The 12,134-nt window shown below is 45.2% G+C and overlaps 1 protein-coding gene across 3 annotated transcripts in view; it reads right to left on the bottom strand.

The window, feature by feature from the left end:
• Nucleotides 1–11,582, bottom strand: part of SNX22 (sorting nexin 22) — a 31,466-nt gene extending 19,884 nt beyond the window's left edge. The window contains exon 1 of one of the 3 annotated variants that reach the window (XM_077472801.1): nt 11,381–11,582. In XM_077472801.1, the coding sequence (XP_077328927.1) occupies nt 11,381–11,443 (63 nt within the window). In that variant the 5' untranslated portion in view covers nt 11,444–11,582. The remainder of the gene's footprint in view (nt 1–11,380) is intronic. The other 2 variants (XM_077472799.1, XM_077472798.1) reach the window with 2 other exon arrangements.
• Between the last annotated feature and the right edge of the window lie 552 nt (nt 11,583–12,134).

The following is a 12,134-nucleotide window of genomic DNA, read 5'->3' as shown; positions in this document are numbered from 1 at the left end:
TTGCACTGAAATAATTTAAGTATGTCTGAGGATCGAAAAAGTTTAAGACTAATGCCGGCCATACATGGTTTGAATTTCGAAATCATTTTCTTTCGAAAATCGTATCTAAGCATTTTCTTATGAATTTCGCACTATTGGTGGGCTGCAACAACAGCCGATTTTTTCGTACGGAAATTAAATTTGAATCGGACATGTTACAAATTTTTTGAAAAACAAACGATTTTCTAATCAATGATGGGAGAATCGTGCGAGAAATGTAATAAGAAAAGAAAATTTATGGAGAGAAAAGAAGATTCTCACCCATGAAAATTATTTTCTGTAGCAACATGGGGTGAAATTGAAGGCTTGGTCAGCCGAATTTCGAAAATCAATGGTGGCATCATCGGATCACAAAAAAACGTTCTGATTTTGAAAAGAAAATTTGTTCGAAATTCGACCATGTATGGCCTGCATAAGTTATTTTACCAGCCCATGTGTGATCTGAGTCACAGGAATTGATCTGGCACATCTTTCCCATCTCTCTGTGTTGCTGCATTCAAGCTCATGGAACTAAATCCGCTGCCATCAAAGAATCAGATAACTCTTCTGCTTTCAGCATGAAAAGAATGCATCACCACCAGCCTCAGAGAAAGGAAAACCCAAGATAGACTGATTTATACTACTGCCCTACATGTTACTACTGAAATATGTGTTACTTACAGTTTATTGTCCGTTTGGCTGCCCATAAGTAATTTTAAACACACCTCCACTGTGACTATTAAAGCTCTCTTCTTGACATAGAGCATGTTTCTAGGAGTTCTTATATAGAGATGTGTAGAAAGTTTTGTCATCACTCATCTTAGCCATGACAGAGAAGGATTGTGTGGCCCCTGAATTGCATTGGTTATCGTTCATCTTCCACTTATCTTAATTTTATCAGCAATAAATGATTTCAGATGGAAAGAAGACCATTTAGCACTCTTTTTGTCGATTCCCTCTTGCAGACTAAGAAAATAACACTTTTTTTTTTTAATATACCTACTGGTACCTAAAGCCCTTCTAACCAGTCATCCCTGGGGAAGTGGGAAGTGGGAAGGGGGGGGGGGGGGTTGGTTTAAGTTTCTTGACTGATCATCACTGTTCCCTAGAGAAACAAGGTTTTTTTTCTCATTGTTTAAACATGGTTGGCTAGCAGAGTGAATGGACACTAAGCAGTAGCAGAACAATAGCCATACCAGATGGCTACTAAGGGGCGTGGGGGTGGAAGGGGTGGGTATACCTCCTTTGACATTTCCAGTCAGGAAGTGTGGGCCTTCCTCACAGATTGCAGTTGCAGGCTGTGCAGTAAGGAGAAATTGTTTAGCTGTCTAAGGTCCGGTTCACACTGAGGCAGCACGACTTACACCGCGACTGCCTCAGGCCACCTGGACACGACCACTGCGGCGACTTGCAAAACTACTTCTGTATAGAAGTCAATGCAAGTCACCTCAAGTTGCCCCAAAAGTCATACAGGAACCTTTTTCTAAGTCGAAGCAACTTGAGTCGCTCCGATTAGAATGGTTCCATTGCACAGAGCGGGACATGACTTGTCAGGCGGCTAAGTCGCCTGACGAGTCACCCCTGTGTGAACCGGCTCCTAAAGTCTTGTTTTTTTGGTTTGTTTTTTAATAACAAACATGTCATAATTACCTCCTCTGTGCAAGAGTTTTGCAAAGAGCGGCCCTGATCCTCTTCTTTTGGGTGTACCCCAGTAGTGATCCTGGCTCCTCCCTGCATCGAGTGCCCCCCACGGAGAAGCGCTTTCCCTGGGGGCACTCGTGCGGGTGAGCTCCTGTGTCCTGCTGCTGCAACCATTGACACAGACAGCAGGACTCGGCCCTTCCCCCAGCTCCCGAGCCATTGGATTTGATTGACAGCAGCGGAAGCCAACGGTTCCCACTGCTATCAATCTATCCAATGTGGTTCCTGCTGCTATCAATCTATCCAATGATTACCAGAGACACTGACTGGAGCTGGTGTTCTCATCCCCATTGCTGGAGAATTCACGCTCAGGCAAGTAAAAGGGGGTCTCGGGTGCTGGAGCACAGAAGGTTTTTCACCATAATGCATTAAGGTGAAAAACCTTGAGGGTTTACAACCCTTTAACCTGGCCATACATGGATTGAAATTCGACCGGTTCAGCAGGGACTGGCTGAATTTCGATTCATGTATGGTTGTTCCCCCTTGACAGAAGTTGATCAGTTGAACAGTTCTGTCTGTTGAACAGGAATGTTGGAAAACATCTGTTGATCAGTGGCTGCAGCCAATCAGTGTATTCTGAGGATGGAGGAGTCCCCGCTGTCGGAATACAATATGCCAGTGGGGAGGGTTCCTCCAACCACCTTGCTTGTGCAGATGGGGGGAATCCATTTTTTTTTTTTTTTTCAGACAATCAGACAGCAGAAAAAAATAGTATATGGACAGCCTTAGAAGTGTAGTTTTATTGCCCTCTGAGCTTCTGGTCATCCAGGAATGAACCCCTGAAATTAACAATGTATGCCAAACACACTAAACACTGAATACAGCGTTCAGCCTCGTCCAGCCACAGCATATATGGGCCTTTGACAGACTGCAGGCATTGGGGCTGGACTCTACGTGTATGCCTCTTGGGCGCACTAAAACAGCGGTCGCCAACCAGTGGTCCTTGAGATAACTTTGGTGGTCCCCAGGGGTTGAGACGCAAATCAACATTGTGGCAGATGTATACTGCCCAGTATTGTTTCCAGTGTTGTTCTCATTAATACCTGATGCCTCCTCTGTAGTTCCGGCTCCTGTGAACTCAGAGGGAGGCACCAGGAGTAGTGCAGAGTGGGAAGTGAAGAAAGAGGGGACTTCCAATGGCAGTGCTGATCACAGACTCTGGGAGGGAGCAGGGAGCTTGAGCAGATGGCTGGATAAGGAGGTGAGATCCAATGATGAGTCTGGGTAAGACAGCATTGTAATGTAGAGTGTGTGTGTGGGGGGGGGGGGGGGGGGGGGCTGAAGCATTGTGTGTAAAAGGCAGCAGTGTGATCTAAAAGGAGGGGGCAGAGCGTCGGAGCACTGTGTGTATAAGGCATGTAAAATTCATGGTCCGCGGGATTCAAAATTGTGAGTGATCTTTGAGATCCAAAAGGTTGGCGACCACTGCACTAAAACACTGGCATCAAATGGACACAGACTAAAGATTGGTACACACGGGCAGAATATTAGGTAGTATTGGCCTGTTAAATAGTAACCTGCCGACATTCAGCCTGTGTGTACGCCAGCTGGTTCGACAGAAGCCAGCCGAACGTCCAGCTTCTGTTGAAGGGGCATGACCAAAAAAGGTCTGCCAATAGGCATTCCAATCGGAACTCTCAGCCAATGGCCGGTGTTTTCCGCTGGGGGGCTGTCAGACCCCTGTCAGAACACAAGAGTTCAGCGATTGAGATCGTTTTACTAACATCAGATAGTTAGTACAGGGTCTCCTCCCAAGCTCTTCAGTTTTTTTTTCATTCAGCCCACTGGGTTGAAAGAAAAAACGAATAGTATGCACTAGACTTAAAAGAGTGCTAAAGTCATAAGGTTTTTCATCTTAATGCATGCAGTGACCACTTAAGGACCGAGCCTCTTTCAGAAATTTGGTGTTTACAGGTTAAAAACTGTTTTTTTTTTGCTAGAAAATTACTTACAAAAAAATATATATAATGTTTATGGGTTCTAACACCCTAGAGAATAAAATGGCGGTCGTTGCAATACTTTCTGTCTCACCGTACTTGCACAGCAGTCTTACAAGCTCACTTTTTTTGGAAAAAATACACTTTTTTTGAATTAACCACTTGAGATCCGTGCTATAGCCGAATGACGGCTACAGCGCGGACCTCCTTTGCCAGGACTACGTCTATTGACGTCGTCCCGTGCACGAGCGGCCTGCGCGCCCCCTGAGGGGCGTGCGCGGCGCGCTCTGTGATCGGCGAGTCTATGAGACTCGCCTGATCACTGATCCGAGCAAGGGGTCGATCCCGACCCCTTATCACGTGATCAGCTGTCAGCCAATGACAGCTGATCATGTGATGCAATGGAGCTGGTAATCGGCTATTATTCCTCCTCGCGCTGACAGCGCGAGGAGAAAAAAAAAGAGCCGATCACCGGCGGCCGTGATCGGGACATCAGTCCCGATCACGGCCAGCCCTGCCAGTGCCCATCTGCCCCCTGCCACCTTAATAAAACATAAGTGCCCCCCGTCAGTGCCACCCAGCAGTGCCCACAGTGCCACCCACAGTGCCCACAATCTGCCTCAACGGTGCTGCACCCCAGTGCCACATATCCGTGCCCATCAGTGTCATCTACCAGTGCCCATCAGTGCCCAGCAGTGCCACCTATCAGAGCCACCTATCAGTGCCCATCAGTCCCATCTATCAGTGGTACCTATCAGTGCCCCTTAGTGCCACCCATCCGTGCCCATCTTTGCCCATCAGTGCCGCCTTATCTGTGCCCATCAGTACTGCCTTATCTGTGCCTATCGGTGCCACCTTATCTGTGCCTATTAGTGCCGCCTTAACTATGCCTATCAGTGCCCACCAGTGCAGCCTATCAGTGCCGCCTCATCAGCGCACTTCAATGAAGGAGAAAAATGACCTGTTTGCAAAATTTTATAACAAACTATTAAACATGATTTTTTTTTTTTGCATCTTTTTTTGTTTGTTTAGCAAAAAATAAAACTCCCAGCTGTAATTAAATACCACCAAAAGAAAGCTCTATTTGTGGGAAAAAAATGATAAAAATTTCATTTGGGTACAGTGTTGTATGCCCGCGCAATTGTCATTCAAATTGCATCAGCGCTGAAAGCTGAAAATTGGTCTGGGACTGAGGGGGGTTTAAGTGCCCAGTAAGCAAGTGGTTAAAAAATAAAGTTAGCCCAATTTTTTTTTTAATATTGTGAAAGATAATGTTACACTGAGTAAATTGATACTCAACAAATTATGCTTCAAATTTGTGGCCGCTCGTGGAATGGCGACAAACTTTTACCCTTAAAAATCTCCATAGGTGACGTTTAAAAAAATCTACAGGTTGCATGTTTTGAGCTAGAGGAATGTGTGGTTTAAACAGTTTTCATATGTGGGCGCTGCTCACATATGAGTTCGCTTCTGCACGCAAGCTCGGGACGGGGCGCGTTTAAAGAATTCTTTTTTATTTTACCTTTTATTTTTATTTTTTTACACTATTCTTTTTTTTTTTTTTTAAATGGTGTCACTTTTATTCCTATTACAAGGAATGTAAACATCCCTTGTAATACAAAAAAAGCACGACAGGACCTTTTAAATATAAGATCTGGGGGAAAAAAGCTGCTACCGATGGCTCTGGTAAGCGGCAGAGGGCACCAGAGAACGGTGGTAAAGGGGGCCCTCTCCCGCCGCCAATAAAAGTGATCTTGCAGCGAATTCACCGCAGAGACCACTTTTATCTGAAACCGGACCGCTAACTGAAGATGAGGGGTTATGGTAGCTAGCTGCTGCCATAACAACTATATCCCTATTGAAAGTGCAGACGTATATATTGGTGTGAGCCGGTTCAGAAGTGGTTAAGATAAAAAACCTTCTGTGTGCAGCACCCCCCCCCCTCCTTATACTTACCTGAGATCCATCTCTAACTAGTGATGTCCATGAGTGGGGGCACTCAACAGGAGGGAGGGGCCATGAGCACAGAAGAGGGACCCAAAACGAGGAGGATCTGGGCTGCTCTGTGCAAATCCATTGCACAGAGCAGGCGATTATAACATGTTTGTTATTTTTATAGGAAATAAAAAGACTTTACAATAACTTTAATGCGGAACTTCAGTCATTTTTTCATCTTTCCATCTAATAAATCCTCTGCCCTTGTAGTTTAACTTTGGATAGTAAACCATTTTTTTCTGTCAGTAAAAATACCTTATACAGCCCACTTCCTGTTTCTTGTCTGGAAAAAAAAACTAGGCTTATGACATCATGCACAGCTCTCTCACTCCTGTGAGAGTTTACCAGGATGGGAGGGGGGATAAGTCATAAGAGGGCCAATGAGTGCTGCAGAGCTGGAGGTGTGCCTCTGTGATTCTGTGTAAATCCAGGAAGTGAACAGGCAGCAGCTTCAACTGCCCCCAGTTAAACTGATGACAGCCAGACTCAGTGTAGGGAGATTTCTGCAGCATTTTTGGCAAGTACTGAATCACAGTATATATAAAATAATATGCAAAGTGGTTGGAGGGAAGCTTCAGAATGGCAAAGATGTTTTTATTACAAATTATGTAAGCAGACTGCAGTTCCTCTTTTTAAGGATCTTGTGTGTAAGAGGTCTAAGGAAGCCAGGTATTTTTCACCCAGAGCCTATACATATTCCATGACAACCGTGCTAGTAAATGTACGAATAATTCATTCTCATACATATCCTGATGAAACAACCAAGCCAACTGATTTGAGCATGATCAGCAAAACCAGGCTGAGCACTTCCAAATCTTAATCAGCCTTGATCACAATTGCTCAAACATACTGCATTTTCCCACTGATAGCTATTTGTTCTCTGTGAAGAAAAGAGAACAAAGCTTTCTCTGCGTGTTTGAATTAGAAAGATGACCACAGCAGGTCCTGGAGACTGACGCGTCATTCATTGAAATGTCTCACTTCCCATTATTATCGCCAAGACATCTGACCATCTCTGTTACATAGTTAGCTTCGCTGACAAAAACACACATGTCTATGAAGTTCAACCAAAAAAATATGAATTAAATAAAAAGGAAAGAAAAAGACCTTACAGCCTCAGAACTCTAGGCCCTAGCTGGCCAGCCTGAAGCTCCTAATTTCTAACTGTTATCTGTATTATGTTTTACAAGGTAAAGTGATTCATTTATTTAGTCAACTGAAATCAAGTAAACAATTTGGGCTCATTTAATATGAAAACACAGTACAAGAATCCTACATCATACAGCAATTACTAATGTTCATATCAGGGCTGGATTTAGACCTTGGGTGGCCCAGGGTACTTCAGATCTAATATTTACAAAAACTCTATTCAAAACTTGGCATCTGATGAACCTTTAATAACCTCCTAAAACGGTATCATCTGTAGATCCAGTAGGCACAGAGCACTACGTTTTTTAGGGGTCGTTGTGCTTTGCAGATAATTCCTTATCGGTGCCGATTTGCCGAATGATCGCTCTTCTAAACAACTAGCGACCATAATGCTGAACTATATTTTAAAAACAACATTAAAGCCTAGTACACACTATGAGATTATCGGACGAATGATCGTCCATTTCTTTTACATGCGAATCTCCATATCGAAAATGAATAGGTTACTAAAGTATAACAATTCTCATACGACAGAATAAAAATGTTTAAGTGATGTAATGTGTTGTAATGTATTATATCTTCAGATGAAAACTGTACTGATTAAAACGAAAATCGTACGATCTGGTATCGTACAAGAAATATTTTCGTGTTTGTCCCTTTGGATAATTTCAGACGACAGCTGTGTACTAATGATCAGATTATCGTACGATCGCTTTAAGGCTGGGTTCACACTGCTGCGGGGGGAGATCCGGATGTGATTCGCACCGCAAATCACATCCGATCTCCGTAGCGATGCGAGTTCAGCCATACAGATAGTATGGCTGAATTCGCATCGCTCCCGCAGCAAACTCGCACGGGACCCTTTTTTTGGTCCGCAACAGAATCGGATCACATGGGTGTTCACACCATGCGATCCGATTCCTGTGCGAGTCGGCAGATCGCACTGCGATATGCGGACGGATCTGGGGGTGTCATTAACATATCATTGACACTCCCAGCCGTCCGCATAGGGCAGTGTGAACTGCCGGCGGGAGGTGTGCGATGCGGGAAAACGCCGCGGATTTGCGGCGTTCCCGCATCGCAGCGGTGTGAACCCGGCCTAAAAGCGGTATTTTGTGTACAATATTCTGATCGTGTGTACGGGGCTTAACACTTGCCTGACGCGGCTGGAATTTTGTTTGGAAAAAGTAATTTTTCAAACATTTGTTGGATCTTCTAATAGTCAATGGGGATATTTCAACAGTCATTATTGATCACAGTAATGAGAAAAAAATCAAAGGGAAGGATGAAAATGTGTATTCCATTCAGGAAAAAATCATACCTATAATGTGCAGGTGCAAGGTGAAGTTTGAGCCAGAAGTAGAACTTTAATTCCCTGTCATGAACATTTGTTTGTTTTATAAAGGGAAGCCTTTCTCATTCTTCTTACCTCAAAGGAGCCCTTGAAATAATTTTCAAGTCTCAGGCAAACCCTAGTAACATTAGCCTATTGAGGTTATTGGGAAAATGTATTGGTGGTGGTAAGTGGGAAGAATGGCCCTCTTACAGGAGTGGCCAGAATGACACCCTTGCCCTCACGCAAGTGACACAGGACCTGGCACTATGCAGGCACCATTAGATGGAAGATCAGTTAGCCATTGGTCAAAAACCCCTAGCAACCCATGGAGGAATCCTAGTTGAGAACGGTCGATATATGGTGTAGGTTATAGTGACAAAGACAATACAGTACATTGACATTCCTTCCATGCATCCTAATGTTGATCATTAACATTCAAACCATTAGCACGGTAGCCAAAAGAAAATTGTAAGGGCTTTCTAACTATGTTTGTTGAGTCACTCACTGATGATACTATAGTATGCTCCGTTGACCTGTCAGAATTTCTGTACGAACATTCAAACAAAATGCTAACCCTGTATGGCCAGATTAACACTTAAAGTGATTGTTAAAGTGGTTGTAAACCCTTACAAACCACTTTGACCTACAGGTAAGCCTAGATTAAGGCTTACCTGTAGGTCCAAGCAATATCTCCTAAACCTATATGGTTTAGGAGATATTTGCCCGAAAACAGGCAACGCTGTCTACGGCGCATGCGCGCAGGCGCACTGAGTGCGGCATTTCCAAGAATGGAGCTGCCGCGCGTGTCGACTCCCGTGCGCTTGCGCGGGAGTGATGTCATCGCGGCTTCGCCGAATAACAGCGGCGGAGCTGCGAGACCCCACCAGCAAGATGGATGCGGCGGACTACAGGGGACAGCGGCGACTTCGCTGGCTCCTGTGTCAGGTAAGTGACACATAATGGGCTACTATGCGATGCATAGTAGTCCATTATGCTTTACCTTTACAGGGAATGAAAGAGGAAGTAAACTCATCAGGGTTTACTTCCTCTTTAAGCCACTCTGTACAATCCTCTCTGTTTCCTAATACTATGTGCACCTGTGTGTGTGCTTTATAAAAAAAAATGCTGTCTATACCTTATTTCAGAGTGCCCCTCTGTGCTCACGTGACCGGCCGCTTTGCTTCACTCTCGATCTTACAGCTACAGCGTGAGGAGCCGAGAATCCTCTGCTGACGTCAGTCTGGAGAAGAGAGCCTGCCGATCACGTGAGCGCCGAGAGGTGCTCTGAAAATAGGTATAGATGCCATTTTGTTTAATAAAATACACACACAGGGGCACATAGTATTAGGAAACAGAGAGGACTATATAAAAATGTAAAATTGATTTTAGTAGCAGGAGGGGGGGGGGGGTGTCACTGTCACAAGCTGACAGGCAGGGAGTGGAGGGGGGAGAGCATAGCTGCAGATGACTGAGGCGCGTAAACTGACCACGGTGTCAGGGCTCTGCAGCCATTATAAACCGTGGTCAGTATAAGGGGGGGGGGGGGCAGAACCAGGCAGGATCAGCCAGGTATTGTAGGTTATACAAGGGGCCAAATTACACAGCACAAGCACTGTGCAGTATAACATGCTTTAAAGGAACAGCATCCATTTTTTTTTCTTTAGGGTAACAAACTCTTTAAGCCTCATACACAAATATCGGACAGCATCGGCCGGTTCAATAGAAACCACCCAACATTTGGCCCGTGTGTACTGGAGTCAGTCACTTCTGTCGAAGGGGCATGACTGAAAAAGGTCTGCTGATCGGCTCCCAATAAGTGCTGTCAGCCAATGGCTGAGAGTGCTGACCAGAGTGTTCTGAAAAGGGTGGGCGTTCCCCTGTCAGAACACAATAGAACACTAAGGGAGATTGCTGTACCAACATTGAATTGTTAGTACAATGGCTCCTCCTGAGCGGTCAGATTTTTTTTGTCCGTTTAGCCCTGCTGGGTTGACTGGTGTGTACCAGGCTTTAGAAAGGTTAGCAAGTCCTTCATCATGGAGTGAAAACGTCCTGCTGAGATGGATGAGACATAAATTGAGCTTGCCAAAGGCTGCAAACTAGATCATTTATTCTATAAGGCTGCTCTCACACTGGCACGGGGGGTCGGTAGCAGTAAAGCGCCGCTAGTTTTAGCTACTGCTGTTTAAGCGAGCTTTTCAGCTGCTAGCAGGGCGATTTTATCCCACAAGAAGGGGTTAAAAGCGCCCATGTTGCGGCACTTCTGGAGCGCTTTTCAGGCCCCTCCGAAATGCTACCCATTTATTCCAATGGGCAGGGGCAGTGTAGGAGCGCTGTATACAGTGCTCCTACACCGCCCCACAGTTGCCGCTTGCAGAACTTTTTTCCATCCCGCCACGTGAATGCACTCGGCCTCACACTGGGGAGGCATGAGAGGCAGTTTTTAGGCGCTTTACATGCGCTATTTTTAGCGCTAAAACACCTGAAAACTGCCTCAGTGTGAAAGGGGTCTAAATGACAGTCACACATTATAAACATGTATAACACAAGGTCATTATGAGGCCATGAGCACACATGTGCACGCACTCCTATGAGCGCTCTATTCTCTCTTGAACCACCATTTATTTAAAACTGATACAGAATACAGTATATATCACAGTAAAAAAATGTTGAATAGTGTGCCCTCCGCATGACAAAGAAGCTCCCACACCTTTTGGATGTTCGTCATTGTGCATTTTCTTAACGTGCATTTTTCCGTGCGCAAAAGCTGGCTGCGTCTGGGGATGCCATTAGGATCCATTCCTATCAATGCTCCTCTGTTGAGTTTTCTGCATGCTTTTTGTGCGTTTGTTTGGGGTAGCGCTATTCACTTGAATGAGCTTCCCCCGCTCCAAAATCGGGCCAAAGTCGCTCATGTACCCTTTTTTTTGGAGCCGACTTTGGTGTGTTTTCGAACCACAGGTGGGATGCCACTAAGAATTAATGGCATCCAAATCCGCGTTTTGTTTTTTTTGTGTGGCATTTCAGAAACACCTGCAGAAATGTGTATTTCTGATATGCTCAGGTGTGAATGGAGCCTTAAAAATCATTGGCACCACATGAGTGGCGTGCAGTTTTTGACACATTCCCTGAACACACAGATGTGAATGAGCGTGTGTATGTGTGCTACATACTGACCTTCCTCACACATTACACAATGTACAAAGTCTACACTCAGTCACTGAGGATGGATAAGATTACATACCGTCCGGGTCTTGTCTGCCTTCATCACCTGGTGTCCTATGGAGGGGATGGACACCTCTATCATGGTGCTGGGTGAGGGAGGACACTGGAAGCTTCCTCCTCTGGCACTATACAGGTCCCGAGTGCTCCGGTCCAGCCATGTCCCTGTGTGTGTCTGCTATGTATGGGGCTTAGAGAGACAGAGGACAGTGTGTGCCCGAGCTCCCCGCCCCCTCCCCCGGATCCCTCCTGTCCTCGTCCTCCTCCTCCCCTCACACATCAGTCACAGCGGTCACCGCTCCTCTATTATCAATGGATGGCGGGAGCATCCGAACTACCGGGAGCGCCGTGTGTGAGGGAGATAGAGAGACCTTCCTGGGGTCCCTCACACACAGCGCTCCCTCCTAATACTGTGTATACATAATCATATACCGGACTATAGAGCTCAGGATGGAGTTTGAAAGACAAATAGGCTTCAAAGGAAGTTTCACTTTGCAAATACATTTCCTCTCAGTTTTGTGAATGTGAGGAAATTTCACTTTGTAAAGAACACCCAATAACGCAAGTCAGTTTTTGCTTGCCCATGACTGGATGATGGAAGTCAGCGGAGCTTCCCCTCAGTCACTAAGCTCCGGAGAAAATTCCCTCACAAAGTGAACCGCCAATTTGCCTTTAGTAAATAAACCACAATGGTGAACGAATGGTGAACCTCTACAAAAGTACTGTCCAAGCAGAAACACCTATCCACCGTCTTATTTTATTTTTTAAAAAAATAT

This window comes from Lithobates pipiens, unplaced genomic scaffold (genome assembly GCF_037356315.1).
Source record: "Lithobates pipiens isolate NorthernLeopardFrog02 unplaced genomic scaffold, aLitPip1_a1.2 Scaffold_8, whole genome shotgun sequence".
NCBI lineage: Eukaryota > Metazoa > Chordata > Amphibia > Anura > Ranidae > Lithobates > Lithobates pipiens.
The sequence above is the reverse complement of the archived record's forward strand: the minus strand, read 5'-3'. Positions and strand labels throughout refer to the sequence as shown.